We start from the raw sequence: 23,896 nt of genomic DNA on the forward strand, positions 1-23,896 counted from the left end.
TGTTTCGGGTCTTTCATGGCTAGAGTCTCATATCTATATCGACTGTCACACCTCGTTTAGGAGACTACGAATAAGGCCTCTCGGAGATTTGCTGAGGCAGTCCTACGTTGCACAACTCTCATTGGAGCCTGAAATACAGCTAAAAGCCATATCGGGATCGGCCCAGAACAATGGTCTAATGTCTATGCACCTGTTCTGTACCCTTTTTATGTCTGGGACCACTCGGATGCGGATCCTGGTTCCATTTGCAATGACAAATTCGTATATTGTGACCTCCGGATTTCGCCTTCAGATTCGCTGCTTCTATCGTTACTGGATGTTGGCTTCATCCGCAAGTCTAGGAATCTAGGATGGCTTTTTTCCCTCCTGTGCAGGCCACCTCCCAGAGCGAATATGGACCAAAAGAACAGGAATTGGCCTTGAAGATCTTCATCGAAATTCTGTCGTAAGTATCTTCTTAGAGCAGAACCTGATGCCAATTATTCTGACTGTATAGGTATCAATTGGCCTCCCCAGTGCGATGGTAAATACGCTCCCAATTCTTGGTGTTGGGACCTATTAACCCAAACAGGATCGAAACACAGCAGCAATTGCTTCAAGGCGAAAAATGCATCCAACGATTCATCGAAATTGGTCCGCGTACCATACTCACCACTATGGCGAAAAGGTCAGCCAACATCCACTCGAACTCTCATCTTTCCGCTAGATGGTCAAACCCAGAATTCCTTTCGTATCATGGCAATCGATCAGAGGTATTGTATCTGTATAAGTCCATTCAGGTATCGGAGCCACGCTCTCAATGTCCCGCCAGTTGCATCATTGAGAATCCCGCGACCCCTAGTGCTCTGAGACAACCTTCGCCTAGCTCCAACGGTCCGCTGATGAGTGCGGTTCCTACCGCAGATCTGTCTCTCCAGGCGAGTCATGTTATACTTTCTATTATTGCTCAGAAGCTTAGACGTCGCTTCGATCAAGTTCCGTTAGAAAATACAATTCGAGATCTCTCCAATGGTACGTTTTACTCCTTTCTCATGCGCTTATTTCTAATTAAGTAGGGAAATCGACGCTGCAAAACGAACTGACTGGTGACCTCGTTGCTGAGTTCGGTCGAGTACCGGAAGGCGTCGAAGACAAATCGTTATCCGCTCTGGGGGACTCACTGCAGGCACATTTTAGTGGAGTCCCTGGTCGAACAATGTCTTTACTGATCTCCAGATTGGTATCGAGGAAGATGCCGGCGGGGTTTAATCAGAGCACGATCCAGGATTATCTGAGCTCACGCTGGGGTCTTACAAAATCTCACGCTAGTATCCCGCTCTGTCTTTCGACAACTATGGAGCCTGTTAGTCGATTAGGAAACGCCAATGAAGCGCGGAATTTTCTGGACGACTTGGTAAATAAGTATGCGGTGTATCAAGGCATATCGCTCATGCCGTCGGATCATACTCCTGACAGTCACGACTCCCTTGGTCCCCCTAGGGTGGATATGGCTGGTCTGAATATTCTCAACAAGCGGCATTCCAAACTTTATCAAGACCAGTTTGATTCGTTAGCGAAGTACCTCGATATTGAGCTGTTTGCCTCGCAGCAGGCTACCGCGGAGTCAGCGACGCGTATCTCCGATCTGGAAGCAACGATGAACTTGTTGAATGCGGAATTTGATGACTATTTCATCAAGGGTATCCAGCCTATTTTCAATATAAAGCAATTGCGCGAGTATGATTCTTGGTGGAACTGGTCTCGCGAAGGGCTTGTCCGGCTATTGAGCGAAATTTACCAAGACCCTTCCATCGTACATCACCCAGGAGTGGAAATTCGCATACAAGATCTGATGAATAAGTGGGATCCTAGTTGTGGGGGTATTGTTCTGGATCATCTAAATGGGCTGCAAAGCCAGTCCAACAGCCCATCCAATAAAATTCGACTTGCTCTGGAACAGGTCATTACCCTGGGCGACCAGGCTCTGTCGATAGACCCGTTGTTTGTCCACACTGTTCCACCGATGGGTCCTCAAACAATTATCACTGAGTGCGGCCATCTTGAATATCACGAGCTGCCGCGGCTTATCAGCCATTATCCTGAAGCTGTGGCCTCGGTGCCAACTCGTGATGACGATGACGTTGTAGCTCCTTTTATTCACATAAAGACCAGGTCTGACGGAGGAGACTGGAAATATGACCCCAGAACCACTAGCCTATACCATGCTGTATTGGATGTGGGTGTTACCACCGGCTTTACCTTTGCTAACAAAACAGTCCTGGTAACTGGAGCTGGACCCACCTCCATCGCAGCAAATATTATCCAAGGGCTATTGAGGGGCGGTGCTCGTATAATCGTTACGACGAGTCGGTCTATATCACAGAGCGCAGAATTCTACCAGCAGATGTATCGCCAGCATGGGGCGAAAGGATCCTCCTTAGTGGTTTTGCCCTTGAATCAGGCGAGCAAACAAGATTGCGAAATGTTAATACAGCATATTTATGGTGCTGACTCTCCAATCAATGGCGACTTGGATTATGTACTTCCGTTTGCCGCTATCCCGCAATCTGGAGAGCCGGACGGTTTGGGGAGCCAGCAAGAACTTGCACTTCGGGCTATGCTTGTCAATATACTACGCATTATTGGTTTTATTCGCCGAGAGAAAGAGCAGCGGCGCATTGAGAATCGACCAACCATGGTTATTTTGCCCATGTCCTGTAATGAGGGTACATTTGGCGGCGATGGGTTATATTCCGAGTCTAAAATAGGGTTAAAGACCTTATTCAATCGTTTCTTCTCTGAAAGCTGGTCAAAATATTTGACAGTATGTGGAGCGGTTACTGGATGGACAAGAGGTACTGCTATAATGCAATCTTCAAATGCTGTCGCGGAAGAAGTAGAGAAGTTGGGAGTTATGACTTTTACTCAGCGCGAGATGGCTTTCAATATTTTGGCCTTGATGACACCTGCACTGACTACTTTAGCTGAGGATGCACCAATTTATGCCGACTTAACGGGAGGCTTGGGCTCAATGTGGGACGTCAAAACACATGTTTCGGCGGCGCGAAAAAGAATATCTCACAAGCATCTGCTGCAAAAGGCAATGGCCGAGGAAAATGCTCGTGAAAAAATTATGCTGTGCAACGCATCTGATACAGAGCCCGAGCAGAGATTACCAACGAATACTCGACGGGCCAGACTGAGTATACCATTTCCACCATTATGTGACTTGAAAGAGGGCTACCCCAGACTTGAAGGCATGATTGACCTTAGCCGCGTTACTGTGGTGGTAGGATACTCTGAGTTAGGTCCGTGGGGCAGTGCTCGGACACGATGGGAGATGGAGCATCAGGGTGAATTTAGTCTGGAGGGCTACATTGAGATGGCGTGGATCATGGGTCTGATAAAGCACGTTGATGGGGAGGTTAAAGGCGAGCCCTATGTCGGGTGGGTGGATGCCGCGACAGGTTCACCTATGCCGGACGACCAAGTGCCGCAAAATTACCACCGACACATTATGAGCCATTCCGGTTTGCGCCTAATTAAACCAACCGGGCAGGATAGCTATGATCCATCACGCAAGGAGTTCCTCCACGAGATCGCAGTAGAAGAAGACCTAGCTCCGTTCGAGGCTTCAAAGTCTACTGCTGAAGCCTTGAAGTTGCGGCACGGCGATAAAGTCACCTTACTCACCATTGCGGACTCGGATAACTATCAAGTATGCATCAAAAAGGGTGCGGTTTTGATGGTACCCAAGGCTGTTCCATTTGATCAAGTCGTCGCGGGAAGAATTCCCGACGGGTGGGATCCTACCCGTTACGGGATCCCTGAGGACATTGTCCAGCAAGTAGATGTGACCACATTGTATGCGCTTTGCTGTGTCTCGGAGGCATTCCTATCGGCTGGGATCAAGGACCCCTACGAGATATATAAGCACATCCATGTTTCTGAGCTCGCCAACTGCCTTGGTTCTGGAGGTGGTCCAATGAAGGTTATACAAAACATGTATCGCGACCGGTTTCTGGACCGCCAGATGAGAGGCGATATAATCCTCGAACATTTCATGAACAGCATGGGAGCTTGGGTAAATATGCTACTTCTATCCGCTGCTGGGCCGCTTAAGACACCGGTTGGCGCATGCGCTACAGCGATTGAATCCCTAGACATTGGATGCGAAGCCATACAGTCCGGGAAATGCAAGGTAGCTGTAGTTGGCGGCTGCGACGACTACGGCGAGGAGTTAGCATTTGAGTTTGCCAACATCAACGCGACAGCCAACAGCACAGAAGAATTGGCTAAAGGACGAAGACCGGCTGAAATATCTCGCCCGACAACCAGCTCACGGAGCGGGTTCGCAGAATCTGCAGGCTGCGGTGTACAGATATTGATGAGCGCAGCACTTGCAATAGAAATTGGGATGCCCATCTATGGGATTGTCGCCTATACCCATATGGCGAGCGACCAGACTGGCCGTTCCATTCCAGCACCTGGGAAAGGTATTTTGACGGCTGCTCGAGAGGCCAGTCAGGCCAGACAATCACCTCTACTAGATCTCAAGTTCAGGCGCGCAGCTTTCGACAGAGATATTGCCGATATCTACAGAACCGCGAATGCGGAATCGGACCTCACCGATCCAAGTGTAAGAAATGCTATCAAAGGGCGCGTCCGTGATACCCAAAACCGCTGGGGGAACAACATCCGTCAATCCGAGCCGGCAATTTCCCCAGTTCGAGCTAGCCTAGCCACTTGGGGTCTCACCATTGATGATATAAACATCGTTTCCATGCACGGAACCTCCACCAAAGCCAACGAAGTCAACGAGAGCCATGTCATCAACACTCAAATGCAGCACCTCGGCCGCCGAAAGGGAAATCCACTTCTTTCAGTCTGCCAGAAGTCTCTAACGGGACACCCAAAGGCAGGCGCTGGCGCCTGGCAACTCAACGGCTGTCTTCAAATATTGCGAGACAAGATCGTTCCTGGAAACCGCAACGCTGATAACATCGACAGCCAGCTGCGGCAATTCGAACACCTACTGTACCCGATGCAGTCCATTGCGGTGGCCGAAGTCAAAGCAACCCTGCTCACATCATTTGGTTTTGGCCAAAAGGGAGCCATGAGTATCATAGTCTCACCAAGATACCTGTTTGCGGCACTTCCCGCATCTGAATATGACAGCTATCGCACCCTTGTCACCAAACGACAGCGATCAGCAATCCCAACTTTCGTTTCTCGCCTGATAAAAAATAGGATAGTGCAGGTTAAAGGCCATCCACCATGGCACGACCCCGAAGCCATGCGGGATTTCTTCCTCGATCCCACCAGCCGCGTTGTGGACGGACAAATATCGCACAAACCCGAAGCACCCTACATGGCCAAAAATGTCACGCAAGCCTCGACGTCAGTAGCAGGGACACTGCAAGAAATACTCGAAGCAACAAACAGGTCTGCCTCTTCTTCAGCAACTTCCGTCGGCGTCGACATCGAGGATATCAGCAACGTCAACGTTGAGAACGCCCTGTTCATTGATCGCAATTTTACCCAGGCAGAGCGTGAATACTGCTCCCAGGCAGCTAACCCTCAAGCCTCCTTTGCTGGGCGCTGGAGCGCGAAGGAAGCTGTTTTCAAGAGCCTCCAGACCGCGTCGGCTGGTGCTGGTGCTGCGATGAATGAAATCGAGATTCTCAATGAGAAAGGCGTCCCAAAAGTCGTTGTATGTCGCTAATCCCATCACGTTCTTCCGATTCTAGCTAACAAACTGAGCCAGCTCCATGGTCACGCCCAAGAAGTCGCCAAGTCAGACGGGATCACCAACATCGAGGTCACGATTAGTCACTGCGAAAATACGGCAATTGCTGTCGCTTTGGCTAGCAAGAAGAATCATGGTTTTGAGTAGATTAAGATTATCCCAGTCCTATCTACCTAATTAGAAATTAACGTATCCCCCGAGAAAGAGTAGATCCAAGAAGTACAACCATGACAGAAATTCCCATATGACCAACATTCACCTGACGTAAATAGTCAAATCACCGAGATACTCGTCAGAGTCGTGCAACGGCACGTTTGTGTAATGCTGGACCATCTTCCGCACCCGCTGCGAATCTGGATCAGTTGTAAACGGCCTGCCTCTTGATGTTAGCCTTACTTCTACCCTTGATAGAAAAGGAAGGGTAAAACACATACACAACCCAAAATTCCTCCCCATCGCGCATTTTCTTCTCCCATCGTGCTTCCTTCTCTTCCAAGCTGACCGTATTCCAAATCATCGCCCCAGGCCACTGTACATCTGCGACAACCTGCTTGACGGGCACATTGGGACTGACGCTGAAAACGAGGGTGTCTTCATCAATTTCCAGAAACCCTTTTGGGTCATCAAGCGGTTCGATCCCAATACTCCGAAGTAGTGCCTGGTCGATATCATTGTAAGCTGGATCCTGTGCGTAGCATTTGATCCCGTCGTCATCCAGCTCCACCCCTGCGTCCTTGCTGCTATCACGACTTGGATCCTTGTCTCTGTTGCCGTTCCCATTTGTCGTGAATTCCAAACACCCGTTGCCATTTCCATTCATCCCCCTCACTCCAAGACCCGTTGTTTTCAAAGCTTTAGCCATCGTCCGAACAGCCGCATGCTGCGCATGCGCTCTGGCACAATGATACTCATCCTCCAAGAAACCCAGACTCCCCAGTCCGAATCCCACAATCTTCCGAATAGACCTATTCAGGGCGCCACTTGCCTTCAACTTCTCCAAACTTGCCACGAGCGTCTGGCACGTCTCGCTCTCTTCCCATCTCTCCACGCTTTGTGCGTATTTGCGCTCAACTTCGTCAAGTGAAGCCCTGGGGTAGAAATCCGCCGACGAGGTATAGCAGATAGAGACCGGACTGTTGTCGCGCAGGCTTATTTCGGGAAAAGACGGGTGGATGCATGTGAGATTCTGGATGCTACTGTAGCCAATACGGTAGGTTGTGCTATTCCGGGTGCCCCAGGCAGAGTTGGGTCTGGTGTTAGGTCAACTCATCAACACCAGAGTTTCAATGTGTTTCTTGTAGATTTCTTTGATGGTGGTCTTTTTTTTTTCTTCCGCTTTCGTTGAAGGGGACGGGGACACGAGAAAAGGAAACATCCAACAGTAAAAAATCCACGAGGCACAAAGAAAGTAAATGAATGAATAGTGATAGGGAAGCAAAAAAAGGAAAAGGTTGCGTTCGTTTTGTTTGGTAGGGCACTCACGCAAAATCCGCACACCAAGCTGGGACCTTCAAGCTGTACGTATGACTCACATCATCCAAATCGTCAATGTGGACTTCCTCATTTCCCTTTTCAATCTGCGCGTTTAGATCAGCAAGAAGATGGCGGGGGAATAGCGGTTTTCCCGAGTTATAGATGCGCGCGAGGTGCTCGAGTTTCACGTGGATTTTGGAGGGTGTGTCGTCGTCGCTGAAGTCATCAAGGATGGTGAGACCCATGCTGTCCCTGTCTTTGTCTTGTGAAGTTGGCAGGTCTGCTGGTGGTGATGGGGGCAATTTTGGTAGAGGGAGGCCTGGGGAGGTTTGGAGTGGGAGACAGTCCATTGTTATGCGTGACAATGTTCGCTCCCGTCAGAAGGTGTGAATGGCCTCAAGGAAAATATATCCGAATGGGATAAAAAGCCTGAGCGTGGTCAATCAGGATGTGAATGTGATCTATCTCGGTATATATATTGTCGTAACGGAGGCTCTCAGACCATCCCTCTGCCTCTGATAGGACTAATTTAGCTGAAAAGCAAACCATTGTGCTGGCAGGCTGATTATTCCGGTTCCCCTGTAAATTTTTGCTTTTTTCTTCGACAGAAAAAGAAAAAAAAAAGGAAAAGGAAAAAAAAAAACCCTCTTGTTTGACATTCCTTCAGGGCACTCGCAGTGCTTGTCTGGCCTCACCGCTTGACAAAGTGTTTGATTTCAGAATCCCCAATTCCAAGGCAAGAGGAGCGCTATAAGTGTGATCCAAGCAGCTGGGATTATTTCCTAGTCATGATTGGCGCACAAGTGAACATCAGACGGATTAAATGATGAAATAGGAAAAGACCGTGCGCGCAGCCCGCCCTCTTCTGGGACTCAGATGAGCCCTGACAGTTGGGTTCCTACGTCGGGAGAGGGATGTTGCTGGAGCCAGCGCAAATGGGCCCGGGCTGGCTTGGCCTAATGCCATGTAGGAAATTTGACTCGCATATCGCGGAGAATCGGATGGTGAGAAGAATCCAATTGTTTGGGGGTCCATCCAACATCGCCTCGTTCTGTTGGGCCGGAATGCGCTTGAGGCCGTCTAGTCTATTTAGTGTGGGCGCTAACAGCGCGGGCAACCTTAAGGAGCGTGTTATTGCGGGAGGCTGGCTGTGCTTGAACTCTATGTTTGAATGCTCCATATTCCCTTTCAGGGTAGGATTCGAATCACGATGTTGAGATAACGTTGACCATGGAGGTATGAACCATGGTTCAAATGACCTCGGCAGATAACAAACTCCACAACTACACATGATCGCCGGAGCGCACCGCGGAGGATGCAGGAGGTCCGTCAGACGGTCAGAGCCGTCATCTGGGCTGTGACCCGTATCCCGCGGGACTGCGGCTGAACTGTTGGGAGGGATGTCTCGCCTAAATGAAGGAAATTCAACTGCGCCGCTTTCCAAAGCAATCGCTGCCGCTGATCATGCCAGACCGCTCCGACGGGTCCGCCACGAGTGCATAGAGATCCAGTCAATTGGGAAGCTAATAAAGGCCATTTCTATCAGCCAGGCAGCATCAGCGGTTAGGGTCTTTGCAATATCCGGAAAGTTCGACTGAAGCAAGATGAAAGTAGGTCGCATTTGCGTTGAACCTGTCAAATCTCAACAAGAGCCATTTGATCCGCGCATGGAATAGTGGATATCATGAGGGGAGGCTAAGAACTTGACAAGCGAGGACTTCAATGACTCGTGGCCCGTAACCATGAATCAGATGTAGTTGATTATCTAGCCCCCGGTCGGCCAAGTCGACGTTTCTGCGGTCTGGGACGGGAGAGATGTATGTACCAAGGGAAACCGCACCGTTCATTGAACCATCCCTCGAAGCCGAATTGGCGAGGATGATTAGGTGAAATCATGTCAGCCTCGACCACAGGCCCTGCCCACTAATGTCGGTGAGAACACTGTCAGTAACAATCATCAACGCATGCCTCCTCCGCATCAATTCTACGTCGCAACGCCGCGATGTCAGCCGGATCCGCGACACAGCACCCTCAGCAACGATCCCCTCCCAGTCACCTTCTAGATGAGCCTGTACAACATCCCAAAAGCTTCCGTCCCAGGGCCGTTGCACAGGTCCCGTTGTGCTTACCACCCATGTCTTGCTGGCAGGGTCGTACTTCTCCCCTTTGTACCATCTAGATACAAAGCCAGCCAAGGTTTACCCGACGAGGAGTCCCACTCGTCGACAAAGCCATTATCTGTCCAGAAAAGACAATGTATCTGATCCCGCATGATCGAAACAATTGCTGCAACGTGACCGATCCAATTATGACCGACTCCCTCAGGCCGCGGCAGCCCGGAGCATTGCCCAACTGCAGCATCAACCCTCAACCCACTGTCTGACATCCGTTTCATCCCCTTCCTCAGCAGGAAAAATACCACATATCTGCCAGGGCTTATTCTCCACGCACAGCACGCACCTCGGCCGTCCTTCGTAGGCTTTCGAAAGCGACATAGAACACCTTGAGTCTTTGCGTATGTCATTTCTTTCAATAATTTTCTTGATTCATCCCAGCTGGTATAGACCTGTGTACACCGCCGCGATAGAGGACATGGTCGCACCGTGGGGGCCTAATGACAGTGCAACGCGACACGAAGATTGCCGTTGCGCTGCAGAAGAGATCACGCTCCGAACGAGTGGAACGACGGATCGCATGTACCGTTGCGCATTGTTGACCGTGTGACCCGCATCAATTCTTGCGAAACTGTCGATGCTGGAACGCTGTATTGGTAAGTTGCTGTTAGGAGGGTGTCGGCTCCGGCGTCGTAGAAGGCGCGGTGGCAGTGTTGGGAGACATCACTGATGAGACATTACAAGCATGCAAACAAGCTGGCGGGGCCGATTCCACTTGAAAAGTACGGAGTATACGATAACTATGCATCACACTGTGTTAAATAACAGATACTGGGCATTCGAAGTCATCTCTAGACCAGTATTATCCCTCTTGCTTGGGACATCGAACTGGCCTGTTGCCTTATGCCTCTTGGCGTTGATATTGCAGCCTCAGGCTTCAATGAAGTACATGACTTCCCCCGCCGCTCTTGTTCCTCCTGGTTCAGATTTGATTTATCGACTTTCAAAATGGCCAAGAGTAGGTTTGTCTCTTCCTCTATCACTTGCATTAATCCTCCACGAATTTCCTGCGTAAGGCTCACGCTCTGACAGAAGCCACATCCCCTCAGGTACACGTCGTCATCATTGCCCGCGTCCTTCCCGCCTTAAATGATGCTCCGACTAGCAACTTTCCATCACAGCTTGCCACGTGCATTTCCTTGATTCTAGGCCATCAATTATTCCTCTTTGGAATTATTGGGAGATGAGGTTCAGTGCCGTCCTGCAGGGTCCATAAGGATGCGTGAAAATATGCTGCAGGCAAACTCGACAACCTGGTCCATAATCGGGCATGAAGACACCCAAATTCTTCCAGCATTGTTTTGAAAGTCCGTCTCGGCGGCTCATACTCCCAATTCAACATCGCGCATCCCCGACTTGTCCCTACGTAAGTCCGGCGGGGTATTCCTCTATCGCCCCGTTGATCCCTGCTGCTTACTTGCGCGCGGGGTCTGATTGGTACATGGCTCTATCACCATTGAAATGGCGTGTACTCGTTGCGTATAGTTACTCGTCTTTTCTGACGCATCCGATTGATGCAATTTGCCTCAGTAACAAACAAGGTTTCCTATTTTAGAGTCTTGGAATCAACTAGGCATTCACCGGCAATGGATGTCCTCCGGAATAACTTCGGATTGTCAGATATGGGCGAAATCGGCTAAGATACTGATGCAATATCTGCCCACGCAATCAAACATGCGCGGAAATCGATGTGTTGTCGCTCGCTCTACATCTTCAACACCCAACTTTGGTGATGCTACCATACCAAGTTCCTTGAAACATGAGAACGTCGTCGTCGGCACCGGATAAAAACACCCTTCTTCAGTACAGTACCGGTGAGCATCGCAATCAAGCACTCATTAACAAGCCAGAGCATTATCAACGCCGTAATATTATAGATGCCGCTTATTATATGCACCTCCAAATATCTATATAACTATCTATTCGTCAGGATATCAAGAATATGCTTCTCAGAAGCTCATCTCACTGGGAGAACCGAATGAAATGCAACGCCTCGACGCCCAGTCCAACATGCTAAAAGATATATTCGAGCCGTCCTCTTATCACAGCTTACTCTTAATAGTAAGCGTCTTGTCGCCGTGCACTGTGACCTCCGTTTTGACCTTGCCATCCTGCTTCAACTCGATGATCTTCGCTCCGTTCAATCCAACCACATCCCCATTTTGTGCTCGCGCCTCACAACCAGTAAAAGTTACCTCCCCAAAGTCTGCAAACGGGACAACCGCATCTCCGGTCTGAAAATCTTCAACTATCCACTCTGCGTTCTGCCCTCCAAGCGTTGCCTCAGGCTTTGGCGCCTCGATCTTCTGCGTGGCCTTCTGCCCCGTGGTCTGGTTCTCAATAATCGCTACACCCTCGCTCGGGGAAAACGACTCCACCTTGGCCACAACCACATCTCCCGTGTTTATTTTGATGTTGAAGTCGTACGCATAGTCGGGAAACCACTCGAACCAGGCATCATTTGAAATCTTCCCGTTATCATAGTAGAAGTCCACGCCGGCTTGCAAGATGGCTGCGTTGTATGTGTCCCCATCTATTCCTACCCACGCAGATCCAGCCTGCATTGGTCCCGGTCCGCCTGTGGGTTTTGGTACCGTGAATGTCGCGCTGACGGCTGTGTAGGGTCCTCCTGGAGGTGGTTGGTCGCGCGCTGCGCCGGCCCAGTTGTTGCTGTAAACGACGGCAGCATTATCGCTAGTTCGGAATCCAGCCAAGGGGCCGGAGTGGCCGCCGTCTAGAGGGGCGAGGGGGTGAGATTGGCGGTCGAGGCGACGTTCGATCCGCGTGGTCAGGTTTGAAGCATGCTGTGGAAAGGAGAGGGCCGTGCTCAGTAAAGTTGTTGTTAGAAAGGTGAGTTCGAGCCTCATTTTTATTGGGCTGGCCTTGCAGGTTGCTGACGCAGGAACAGGAAGTAATAACTAGAGGCTCAAACCACCAGGTGTAAAATTGTGTCCAAGAAGGGGAAGGTGAGGGAAAGAGGAATAGGCCGCTCGTGCTTGTTCCGTACACTCAGGGTGACTTATAGTATTCACGTTGCGGCCTCCCTTGCTATAAAGGGATAATACGCGTGTCCTGTGCCTCCAACAAGGCCTCGAAAATGACTTTTGGGTTGCCACAACGCCGGTGAAACACGGCGCATGGAGTGATCTCGCGGACGGGCCGAGTAAAAGATCGCCTATTGGGAATGTTACTTCCCGGCATATTCAAGGCTCAAGCCCTACTGACACCGGCTTCCAGGTCATCTCTACCTCATCGTGAGATCTACGCATGTGATTGATCGTAGAACACTCGAAGGTGAAGGTTACCGTCACTTGCTCAGGAATTCGAAAAATTAACCTGCCTCAAAAATCGTCTACGACCCCTTAGGAAGGTATTAGGTGAATTCGGGCCATTTTTATCAAAGTACCCTCATTCACGCCAAGATGATACAGATTAACTATCGGAATCTCCCCACGCCGTAACCTGGGTGACCTAAACAATCACCTTATCCTCCTTCTATTCGTTCGGTTTTCGAGAACCGAGAGTCATCTGCCAGGGCAACTGATGTGACTGACTGGAATGGAGGGGCTCCGACAGTGTACATTCCGAACCAAGGCTATCATTCCTGACGAGGGCACATCCACCCGATTTGTAAGGGCATTATACCAGCTGAAGTGTCGCTCCAGTTACCTATACTGATTTTAAGCTTTAATTGAAACCTCACGAACTGGCAGACGCGCCATACCTGCGGAACCGCAACCTGATCTGTGCAAGATCCGCCCAGAGATTACCTCCTCTAGATTGTCGTTCCTACGAGGTAATCAAACGTTAAACCTAGAACTATGCGGGTTCAGCCAGCCTCGATCCATCTTTCATAGACACTAATAAACCCTGCATCGTTCACCAAGACTTGTGGAATCCACTTGGCCTTCCTCCGTTTGCGGCCTTGAATATTCCAACAGCAGTAGGTATACTCTGCCCAACCTGGGATATTGAAAAGATTGGACGTATTCATTAAGTCGAGACCGCTGGCTTGGGCGTTGAGCATACCGTGACGTCTCGTAACAAGCTCTGGGAAGTCGGAGCTCACCGATATCAGCTTCGCATTCCAATCGTCTCAAGCCTGATTGTTACTTGTTTCGTGCCTCCAAAGCCATCCATCTTGGGATAGCTCTCCTTCAATTCTGCGCAAGTCGACAAAACCCTGCGAGAACTCCCACTCTAGAATAGATGCTTCTAACTATCCTAATACGAATAAAAGCACCGGCTCGGGCATATTCCCTTCAATAAATTTTGTAGACTAACAATGAGATCCCATACATGTTTTCGCTTCGTAGTGAAAACTAACTTGTTACTCCAACGCATTCTAAATAAACATCGCAGATCCTATCCCGGTAGAAGTGACGGTTTTACTGACATAGCTGCCCAAGGCCAGTCAATCAGACATGAAGCGGTGATGGCAAGAACAAGAAGAGCAAGCTTATGAAGGACAATGCAGATGCGATAGGTGTTAGTGTCCAAGAAGTATGGTCACTTAGCCGAGGCCATGGTTCATGTAGCCCTAGGTCCATTTATATAGAACAAAACGTCACGTCTAGCCAACTCTACCCCGAAAGTCCACAGGTCCCACACCCAGGTAAACAAACCTATTTACATAGGAAATCTCCTCACCTCATCTAAACTCCAAAAGCGCCTCATATTCTCCCCACCCAAGACCGCAACCTCCCCATCTAGATGCTCCCAAAGTACCTGCTCAAAGCCCCCCATGAACCTCCTAACTTCACTCCTATCCAAGCCCTCCCCTGCATCCGCCCTCTCACACCTATTCAAATACCCACGCATCCTCACAAGCCCGTCATGAATAAGTTCATGCTGCTCGGCTAGTATTCCCGAGGTCCCAAACTCAGGCATCCGCGCTGCAAGAAGCGGGAAGATGAACCGCTCTTCTATCGAGTGGTGCATTGAGAGGCCTTCACAGAATGATAGGCCCAGCATTATAATTTCCTCGTTTGAGAGGTCTTCACCTTCACCCTCTGTTGCGGGATATGAGTAGGATTGAGCTTGGGAATCCAGGGGGCATGCTTGTTTGAGTTGGGTCCATGTGTCGCGGAATTCGTTGTGCTAGGTACCGTTCGTTAGCCGATGATGTTCATTAATCGAGGCTTGGTTGATTGTTTCGTAACTAGTTATTTGATGGATGGGGGACGGACAATTTGTTCCATTCGCGAGGCGAGGCGGTTGTAAATGCGGACGTCGGCTGGTGAAAGGGGCGCGTCCATAGCGAAGGCGAGGATCAATAAAACAGGGGATTGGTTACTATGAGGCTAGGGGTCGGATACAATGGATGGGACGCATGAAGAGATAGATTATTTTATGATTGATTTATCGGGTCCCCCCGGTTTCCAAGGTATAGATTTGGGAAGACGCGGTTAGCCAAATGAAGTAAGCGGATTTGAATCATTTCTAATGGTTGGTAATCACCTGTACTGACCAGCGACACCCGCCAACTCTGTTAAAGCTTGTTGAGGACCGGAATAAACAAATTACGTTTGGATAAAAGTATATATTCATGCATGACAAACTATTGGATATTTACGGCATGTTTCAGGTCTTCAATGGACGTGTGCCATCTCAGCATAAGCTGTGGGACACAAATCTAGTACATCGCTGGTTGGATAAAATCCAATTGATATCAGCACTTCTTCGGCACAACCACAGTCATAGAAAGGCTGGATTGCAATTTGACATCCGTGCTAGCAAAGTTTGCCCAATTGAGTTCGAGTTGCTCGATGAACGGCAGGCGACGATAAGGCGAAGTAGTATTAGAAATAGGTATATCTGCATACATATCATAAGACATTGAGGCATGAGCCACCGGAGAATGGGTATAATTAGCAATTAGATCGGCATCGTAACAGTTGGTTAAAGCTCGCTGTGCTCCACGGAGGGTTTCGGCGCTCCAAAATTGCCGCTCCTCAACTCCTGCCATGCGAGGTCGAAGCGAGCACCAAGCATCCAAGCAGTGAAAATCTGTGAGAATTAGCATCGATCCACAAAAATGCACAGAAGGTTCACATACCATAATAAGTGAAACTACTATACAGATAACAAGCATCAGTCCCATCATGAACATGACGTCCTTGCGTGTCTCGGCATCCTGCCGAGCTTTCTCAGCCTCGGCCTCGGTCACCGTGCCTGCAACACGGCGTTGAGCAGCTTCCGCATCCTGTGAAGGGAAAATTGTCTCGATGAATTTCTCGATCTAAACCAGTTAGCGAAGGTTTGGACACACCTAATCGATAAAAGAAACACATACCTGTCCGCAAACAATGCTTATTTTGAGGAAGTTGGGGTCCTTGGGTGTGTTCTTCTTGTGGATCTTACGAACATAGCGGCGGAAGACATCGCAGAGGACACGAAGATTTTGTGTAGACTCGGTCATGAGCTGGCAAGCATCTCCCTTGGTAATCTTGATGTTCCGTTCAAACATGGCAGGGTTGCGGAAACAGAGCTCCAATGTAGCAATTGCCATAGACTGAGGAATAGCACAGAAGTTGAATACACTCTGCTCGCGCAGGCCGGCAAGGTAGAATAAACATTCCTCGGCATGTTCCAATGCGTTTAGGACCATCTCAGAGTTGCAGTTGAGAGCGGCTTCTCGGTGTTCAGGTTTGAAAAGATCCTCGAAGTTTTCAACGTGCTTAGACCAGATAGACTGGGGCCAAAACCGCCGACCATCATCTTCGTCTTCACGAACATCGCGGATAATGTTGGTCTTTTGGAGGAAGAGACCCATAGACTTGTGGAGACGGGGACGCTTCATCAAGGCCGGGTTTCCAAACTCTGCTTCCACAAAGAGGCGAGTCAGACCTTCTCCCACTAAGCCAGCTACATAATAGCAGTAGAGGTCGTACTCCTCGACAGTCTTGACACTTGCGTCCTCCGTGGCAGCTTTGCGTGCATAATCGGCCATGCCGTTACCCATTTTATCGGTGATGTCTTTGATGATAACTTGGTAGGCAGGCTTCATGTTCTTGAACTCAGTAATGACATTGTGAAACTGAACCAGCAGTTCACGGTCCTTCTCCTCAGGGCGGTTTCCCTCAAAGGTCCAACCGTCTTGTTCTAAGAAGTCTTTGAAGTTGCGCAGCAGAGGTTCCTTGGTTTCAAGGGCGATAGAGGTGTCATCCTCAATGGTATCCAGTCCACGGAGCGCCAGATAAAAGACACAAACCGGCAGCAGCAGCTCCGGATGCAGTTCTTTGATCACGGCACTGAAACTCCGGCTTGTCAAGTCCAGGAACTTGAAGCATGCCTTTTGTGTCTCCGTTTCCTCCTTCTCGTTGCGTTCATGAACGGGGTTATGCCAGACTTTCCTATCCAACCCCGAAGGTGTTCGTCAGCGGGTTCGTCAGCGTATTGAAATAAGGAATATGACTAACCATTGAACGATTGACCTCAGTTCTGATGGGTGAAAGGCGAAATAAATGATGCTCCCAATACCCATATTGCTTATAAAGGATAGATTACACGTGAAAGGTGAGTGTGAACGGGGATGTACGAAGGTAAGAAAATAGAATGTGACGGTGGTCTGGAAAATCGATGGGAAAAAAAGCAAATTAGCAGCAAATTGGCGTACTAATACACGCTAGGAAAGTAATGTACATAGGCTCCGGTAGAGAGCAAAGAGATCAAGGAAGAAATGACAAAATGGCCGGGGTAGAGAAGGGCACAATTGTCGTGAGCAGAAGAGACAAGGCAGGAGGGGGGAAAGGGGAGGGAAATAAAAGGAGAAAAGGACAGGTAGATGAGGAAGAGTGAGGAGAAAGAAAGGTTGAGGATTTTAGTGGTGGAAGAGGAGAGAAGAAATTGTTAGTTGGAGTTGGCCTTAGTCCCAAATAGGGATTCCTGGAGAGCCGGATCATCTCGGCGTCCGGAACGCCCCAATACCAGAGCCTGCTGCCCTCAGGGCCATACTAATGTGGATTTTTGTATAAAATATAACAATACGTGACAAAGCATACCACCCACCGGTCTCTCGGCCTCCCCGCCATGACGAAAGGCCTTCGGTCGAAGCTTCACCAGGCAGAAAAAAATAATACAACTGGCTAAACAATACCCCCTACTTCGCCAAATACTATTCACAAACGCTCCCTATTCCCAGATCCTCTTTAGTTCTAGCTATTCCCATTTCTGAAGTCTGTTATACCACTCGCAGCCCCAAGAAATAGCCCGCACATCGATTGGCGGTCGCGCCGCATCACAAAATGGTTGTTGATACCACCTATTATGACGCCCTGGGGGTTGCCCCCACTGCCACGGAGCTTGAGATCAAGAAGGCATATCGAAAGCTTGCTATCGTAACTCACCCAGGTATGGCGTTTTACTGGTTTATTTATGTTAATTGCCGTCTAACCATCCTCACAGATAAAAATCCCGGTGATGAGACCGCGCATGAACGTTTCCAAGCGGTACGTTGTCAACGACCCTATCGCGCTCTATTACGTTACCCATTGATTTGACTGTTCTTACCAGATCGGTGAAGCCTATCAAGTCCTCAGTAATTCCGATCTTCGCAAGCGTTATGATACCCACGGCAAAGAGCAGGCTGTCCCTGACCAAGGTTTTGGTGAGTATCCATGCACTACCCTGCGCGGACACCACTAACACTGCACAGAGGACCCGAATGAATTCTTTGGTATGATATTCGGTGGCGACGCATTTTACGACCTCATCGGCGAAATATCCCTTCTGCAGGACCTTACGACTCGAATGGAAATCACGACGGAGGAGGCCGAGGAGGAAGATCTCGCCGCATCCACGGAAGAAAAACTTAATATCAACGAGCAAGGAGGGAAAGCTTCGGGTGAAAGCGCCAGGGCCGCTGCTGGCGCTGCCGCCGCCAGTACTGCTGGCACTGCACCGGCGGCTTCGCACTCGCCGTCTCCCTCTGGTACAAGCACTCCACGCCCTCGCCTAGGCCAACAGGCTATCATGGATAAGTCAGACGAGGAGATCCGTATGCAATCTGCCGGAGTGTCAGAAGAGGAACGTGAACTGCGGAAGAAGGAGAAGAAAAAGGGCGGTCTTACGCGTGAGCAAGCGGAGAAGCTTCAAGCTTTCGAGCTCGAACGACAGAAAGCTCGCGAAGAGCGAGTTGAGATGCTGGCGACGAAGCTCATTGACAAGATTAGTGTGTGGACAGAAACCGACAAGGGCACCGACGTTACCCGCGCTTTTGAAGAGAAGATTCGCCTTGAGGTGGAGAATTTGAAGATCCAGTCCTTCGGTATCGAGATCCTCCACGCCATCGGTGCTACCTATGTTTCAAAGGCTACCTCTTTCCTAAAGTCACAGAAGTTCCTTGGCATTTCCGGCTTTTTCTCCAGGCTCAAGGATAAAGGTACGCTTGCGAAGGAAGCCTGGACAACTATCTCCACCGTGATCGACGCCCAGTTGACAATGGAGGAGATGGCTAAACTGGAAGAGAAGGGCGGAGAGACCTGGACAGATGAGATGCGGGCAGAATATTCTGTGAAGGTCACAGGCAAGCTGCTCGCAGCTGCCTGGCGCGGTAGCAAGCTTGAAATCCAAGGCGTTCTCCGCGATGTTTGTGATAAAGTCCTGGGTGACAAGCGGATCAAACTGGAGAAGCGTGTCGAGCGGGCCCAAGCTATGATCATTGCCGGCAACATCTATTCTAAGGTATGTACATCCTTTTTCTTAGGTCGCTACGCACTACACTATACTAATGTCTCCACCAGGCCGAGCGTGACCCAGAGGAAGAAGGAGATTACATGGCCTTCGAGCAGCTTATGACCGACGCCATGGCGAAGAAGGGTAAGGATGAGAAGAAGAAGAAGAAGAAGCACAGTCACGACCACGAGGCTGAGGCTGAGGCATCTTCAACCACCAGCCCGAAGGCCCAGGCATGATTGTGATTGCGTGTTGTTGCCTGTTTCCCGGGGGCCATTTCCGCACATCATTACCCGGCTTCTCTCCTCTCGATTATTCCCTGTGTGGCTTTGGATACAATATGCCTGATGTATTTCCCGTCGTAGCGAATTATTACACCTTTTTCCTATAGCGCGCTATTTTGAATAGACTTCCATGATGGCGGAACGCTTCCTGTATTTATAGACCGAAAGTATCTACTATATGTCGCAATCCCATTCCGTTCCAGTTTCCAAAAGGCCCAGCACCATATGACCGACCCAGGTTTCTTATATTGTTGTGGAAGGAGCGAAGGATCATCGGATTTCTACCTGTTTACTAGAACTCTTCGTCACCAGGAACCATGAGTGACAAACCAAGCATCATTATCTGAGGTTCTATTATCGGTATTCAACGAAGAAACCGTTTGTATGTCTTTCCTCTCTAACCTTTCAAAAATATCTACCTTCATACACATCAAGATATGGTGTCTATATCCAAAAAGTTTCACACAGGTGCATTCGTAGAAGGTAATGTCTTGTTCCCTACCTCATTCCATTTCTATCTTTCTATCAAAGACCCATTATGTTCAGCACAGAATCAGGGACCATGCTCACATAACTAATATTCCCGGCACCTGTATAGCCGTGCATAAACATCAGTCCTAGTTTGTCAAAGGTTCCAAGATATCTTATTAACTTCCGGACGACTTGTCCGGGTCCAGTCGACAATCACAAATAACCTCATGCCACAAACCTGCAAAAGTATAATGCCGAGTCACACATTAGGGTATAAAACTCGTTTTTGCTTCTGTGTCTACCTACGGTCATATTCAAACAGCTCAAGCCACTCCCTCTAGTCTGCGCTGAATCTTCATGTTTACTCACTAGCATATATTGTCGCTTGCTCGCTATCCTTCCATTTATCAAAAACCATACACGTCTTTCCTGAAATTACAAAGACAACGCTAAGTCGTACAAACGAAGAATCAAACAAAACTACCACCATGTCCCAGTTATCAAAGCTCCTCCGCCACGCCGCCGATACAGGCCTCATCTCCAGCGACTCCACCAAGCCCTCAGTCATAACCGGTCCTATAGTTAGCCATAGTTCCCCAAGCCCACCAGCCAATATCAGCAAATTTACCAAGAACAGACGGAGCAGACGAGCCAACATGGCTGGCGATGACGAAAAGAATCAAAGGCAGCCATCTGCCCAAGAATGTGAGATCCCAAAGCCAGACGCCCTCCGCAAAAGGCCATCCTGGATCGATCTCGAAAACTGCAAAAACGACAGCTGGTTCCGACAAACTCTTGCAACACCAGGGCACAAGGAGATCTTCGAAGACAGCATGATCCCACTTCCCTCGCCCGATGATGGAGCGAAGCGTGGCCAGATCTATAGCCCTACCCGGATGGATCGAACGGCGAGCCCGGCTTCTGACCAGGGTTCTGCAAGTCGGAAATCCACTGCACCAGACTGGTATCATGAGTGTATGATAGATGAAGCGAAAGAGAAGAAGGATGCAGAGGCGGGGAGAACTGAAGATAGGTTTACGTCCGAGCTTGATGCAACGTCCAAATCACGTCGGAAGGAGATACGCGTTGGCCGTCCGGAGAACGAGGCTGGCGGAAGCCCCCCCAAGAAGGATATTAAGCAATGGATACGGAGTGAGGCAAATGCAAAGTTCGTATTAGGGATGCCTCTTGGACAACTAGAGGAGAAGCTGCGAGACGGTGTGCTCGAAAGCGAGATGGATGAGCATTCAGAGAAATGGGTACGTGCGTACGGTTTGTCTGACGACGATTGATCAATTAGATTGGGAGATTTGGCGTTTTGGGTTATCCTCTATACTCTTATAAGCGCAATGTTCTTAGTCTTTAGGTCGGATGGGATCATCATATTTCGCTGGACTGGGTATTTTATGTGGCGCAATTGCACCATCGGGAATGATTTATCCTGATGTTTGGTGGTATCAGGAGTCCCAATCAATCCTATACAGGATGACAAGTATGATAGTATTTACCAGAATTCAGTGAAATTGATTTTCGCACTCGTATCTGAATCTCACGTATATATAAATTTAGGTACACCTCAAATTACTCATTATTGCGCTTGGGTATCTCGCAACGGCACCAGAGCGGCTGATTGGCTAGCCGGATACAAATCTATCGCTCGTATGAATGACACATTAGAAGTAAATGGGAAGGAAAAGAAGAAAAGCAAAATATATCAACAGTGGTGGCATTGGCCCCGAATATATAAGAACAAGATAAGCATTTCCGTGCTCATGAAACTATGATGGTCCGTTGTAGGGTATAAGTGTCCGAGGGTACGCGTTGTAACTGTGGCAGTGGTTTCGAAATTGCAGAAGTGCAGCTGGCGAGTGGATAGGTTTGGCAGTATAGGGTATCGATAACAAAAGAAAAACAAAATGAGGGGCGTTTAATCATGTCGATGGCAACTCCTCGCTGGGAGGGACCTGATTTGGATATTCTGATTTGGGTGAGACAGGTGCAAGTAGTCCTCGACGGGCTTCTCCATCCTCATGCAGTTCATCAGGGCTCAGCACCCGCCCGCCGAGTTGTATATCACTGACATGCACGTTATATTCTAGTGCTTTTCTGGCTTCGCTAATAAGCTCTTCCGTCCACCCAAGGCACCGCTTCAGGCTTTGGTTCATTTTCTGGCTGTCCGCTAGAAGTTCCTGGTGTTTCGCCAGGTCGATGAGGAATCGTTTCTCGTCCTTGTTTCTGTGCCGCGCGTCGTCTTCAGCCAACGAATCTGGCCCGAAGGAGCTTTCGTCTTGCATGGATTCCTCATCACTCAATTCAGACAGGTCCTCATGTGATTCATTGGACGAGTGGTCACTTTCTCCTTCGTCGACTTCACTGGGGATTGACAAAGTACTCGATACCGAACGCGAAGGAGCTACAGATAGACGACCGGAGCGGCTAAGGCGCCGAAATCTTCGTAGTTCCGCATTCTGTTTTCGCATTTCACGCTCAAGTGTCCGGTTGATGGCCAAAAGAGATGAGTTACTGATTTCGAGATCCATGATCTTCCTCTCAACACGCGCACTGAGAACAGGGCCACTACTTCCCGCGTGTTCAGACTTTACTGGACTTTGCAATCCGTCGCCTTGACTATCTGTATCAAAGGAATTTGTAGATCCATTGCTGAATATGCGTGGCCGAAGAGCAGGAATAGTATCAGCAATCTTGTTTTCTTCAACTTGCGAATCCAGAGTAGATACTATGACCGGGCTTGGTCGTAAGCCCAGGCCCTCCGTATGAGACTCCTCTCCATCAGGAGTGCCGTGCCCGATATCAATACTTGCGGTTTTAGTGTCACTTATCACCGGTACGGGTCGAACTGTGCTCAAAGGCGGACTATGAACGGGTGAGTGTATCTCCGGCGAGTCGTCAAGATGCGGTACGCTCGGTGAAGGAATACCGTCCGAAAATCGCGGTGAAGAAGCCTTGATGCTGGGTGAGGCGAGGCGAGGCGAAGCCGTAGGCCTTGATACAACCCCAGGACGAGATAATCCTGACGACCGCCGTCTGGCGGCGTCATCGACCTGAGCCTGAGATTCTTCTTGACCGTTTGCATATACGAACGTGGCTGGTGACGACGGTTTTGCAGACACCCTTGACCGGGAATCTGCATCAGAAGAGCCTGATACCGAACGTACATCACTGGCGTGGAAAAACATTGGAGATGCAGCCGGGAGTTCGGTGGAGTTCGGGCGAGAAGCGGTGTTCGAATCGGCGGTCAAGGTCTTCGCCCTTGTAGCTCTCGGGGGTTCAAGTTTTCCGCCCATTCGAACTGGGCTGCGATCGGTTCGGTACACCCTCGTATTTGGGGCAGTCGCTGGCGAGGCTTGAACGAAGGTCTGCGGGGAGTGTACTCCATTCCCGGGCGTGCTTCCCGGGGAGAGTATAGGGCCATCACGTCGGCTAACCCTGGATCCAGAACGGGGGGTAACATTTGCATTGAGATAGGAAGGCTCCGGTGTGTGTCTCGCTGGAGTCGCTGTGGGATAATCTGGAGGAGCAAGACGCCGAGGGGTGCGGACACTGGACGGATTGGCGAGCTTCGGAGTCAAGGGCGACTTGTTCGCTCTGTTAAATGCAGCACTCAGGGTTGGGGTGAATGGTTTGGCGATGTGGCCATTGTTCTGTTTATCGAAGGTCATATCTGCTGGATTCGAGGGGCAGACAGAAGGGCAACTTGTTATGGCATTGCGGCACTCCTCGAAGATCTGCAAGCATGGTGGCACCAGCCAGCCGATAGCGTAGGTCTAGTGGCCGAGAATCACGGTGAGGCCATGCGAAAAATTGCAGGGGAAAGATAGAATGGGCAAAGGCAGTGGTCAGGTGGTAAGGATGAAGATTTTATGACGAGAGTGTGCAGCGTGGAACTATTTTGCCGCTGGCAAACACCAACGCCGACCGGGATGTTTATCGCCGCCAAATGCGGCCTAGTCTACTTTCACCGCAACAGCCGACCAACGGTCAACGCCAACGGCATTCCAAGGGGCTCACAGTGTCACCAGTTGCTCCCTTGAATTGACCACTAACCTCTACGAACTGGGAAAGCACCCGGT

At 49.6% G+C, this 23,896-nt stretch overlaps 9 protein-coding genes across 9 annotated transcripts; 4 read left to right on the plus strand and 5 right to left on the minus strand.

The window, feature by feature from the left end:
* Nucleotides 1-350: 350 nt before the first annotated feature.
* On the plus strand, nt 351-5,875 carry ASPSYDRAFT_88116 (uncharacterized protein; the record flags this gene model as incomplete). Its single annotated transcript, XM_040851968.1, has 5 exons — nt 351-445; nt 497-523; nt 572-1,011; nt 1,056-5,692; nt 5,747-5,875. The coding sequence occupies 5 exons, from the start codon at nt 351-353 to the stop codon at nt 5,873-5,875; spliced, it is 5,328 nt and encodes a 1,775-aa protein (XP_040705384.1).
* A 108-nt stretch (nt 5,876-5,983) lies between these two features.
* Nucleotides 5,984-7,446, minus strand: ASPSYDRAFT_56821 (SRR1 family protein; the record flags this gene model as incomplete). The annotated part of the gene is made up of 3 exons (XM_040849275.1): nt 5,984-6,101; nt 6,163-6,948; nt 7,211-7,446. The coding sequence occupies 3 exons, from the start codon at nt 7,444-7,446 to the stop codon at nt 5,984-5,986; spliced, it is 1,140 nt and encodes a 379-aa protein (XP_040705385.1).
* Nucleotides 7,447-9,849: 2,403 nt separating this feature from the next.
* Nucleotides 9,850-10,764, plus strand: ASPSYDRAFT_831134 (uncharacterized protein). Its single transcript, XM_040851196.1, has 3 exons — nt 9,850-9,971; nt 10,060-10,337; nt 10,408-10,764. Exons 2-3 carry the CDS (start codon nt 10,061-10,063, stop codon nt 10,560-10,562), a joined length of 432 nt encoding a protein of 143 aa, XP_040705386.1. The 5' UTR covers nt 9,850-9,971; nt 10,060; the 3' UTR covers nt 10,563-10,764.
* Nucleotides 10,765-11,417: 653 nt separating this feature from the next.
* ASPSYDRAFT_30063 (A4/G1 family peptidase) lies at nt 11,418-12,242 on the minus strand (the record flags this gene model as incomplete). Its single annotated transcript, XM_040844728.1, has 1 exon — nt 11,418-12,242. The coding sequence occupies one exon, from the start codon at nt 12,240-12,242 to the stop codon at nt 11,418-11,420; it is 825 nt and encodes a 274-aa protein (XP_040705387.1).
* Nucleotides 12,243-13,948: 1,706 nt separating this feature from the next.
* ASPSYDRAFT_43488 (hemerythrin domain-containing protein) lies at nt 13,949-14,581 on the minus strand. Its single transcript, XM_040846665.1, has 2 exons — nt 14,565-14,581; nt 13,949-14,475 (listed from the first exon to the last, which is right to left on the minus strand). The coding sequence occupies exons 1-2, from the start codon at nt 14,574-14,576 to the stop codon at nt 14,005-14,007; spliced, it is 483 nt and encodes a 160-aa protein (XP_040705388.1). The 5' UTR covers nt 14,577-14,581; the 3' UTR covers nt 13,949-14,004.
* Nucleotides 14,582-15,276: 695 nt separating this feature from the next.
* erg9 (bifunctional farnesyl-diphosphate farnesyltransferase/squalene synthase) lies at nt 15,277-16,861 on the minus strand (the record flags this gene model as incomplete). The annotated part of the gene is made up of 4 exons (XM_040841762.1): nt 15,277-15,384; nt 15,434-15,616; nt 15,671-16,730; nt 16,797-16,861. The coding sequence occupies 4 exons, from the start codon at nt 16,859-16,861 to the stop codon at nt 15,277-15,279; spliced, it is 1,416 nt and encodes a 471-aa protein (XP_040705389.1).
* A 533-nt stretch (nt 16,862-17,394) lies between these two features.
* Nucleotides 17,395-19,537, plus strand: ASPSYDRAFT_43490 (DnaJ domain protein). The gene is made up of 5 exons (XM_040846666.1): nt 17,395-17,727; nt 17,782-17,825; nt 17,890-17,983; nt 18,032-19,059; nt 19,119-19,537. The coding sequence occupies exons 1-5, from the start codon at nt 17,622-17,624 to the stop codon at nt 19,287-19,289; spliced, it is 1,443 nt and encodes a 480-aa protein (XP_040705390.1). The 5' UTR covers nt 17,395-17,621; the 3' UTR covers nt 19,290-19,537.
* Nucleotides 19,538-20,084: 547 nt separating this feature from the next.
* Nucleotides 20,085-21,307, plus strand: ASPSYDRAFT_831262 (uncharacterized protein). Its single transcript, XM_040851199.1, has one exon. The coding sequence runs from the start codon at nt 20,294-20,296 to the stop codon at nt 21,095-21,097; it is 804 nt and encodes a 267-aa protein (XP_040705391.1). The 5' UTR covers nt 20,085-20,293; the 3' UTR covers nt 21,098-21,307.
* Nucleotides 21,308-21,736: 429 nt separating this feature from the next.
* Nucleotides 21,737-23,485, minus strand: ASPSYDRAFT_146393 (uncharacterized protein; the record flags this gene model as incomplete). Its single annotated transcript, XM_040841622.1, has 1 exon — nt 21,737-23,485. The coding sequence occupies one exon, from the start codon at nt 23,483-23,485 to the stop codon at nt 21,737-21,739; it is 1,749 nt and encodes a 582-aa protein (XP_040705392.1).
* Nucleotides 23,486-23,896: the final 411 nt, after the last annotated feature.

This window comes from Aspergillus sydowii (assembly GCF_001890705.1).
Source record: "Aspergillus sydowii CBS 593.65 unplaced genomic scaffold ASPSYscaffold_3, whole genome shotgun sequence".
NCBI lineage: Eukaryota > Fungi > Ascomycota > Eurotiomycetes > Eurotiales > Aspergillaceae > Aspergillus > Aspergillus sydowii.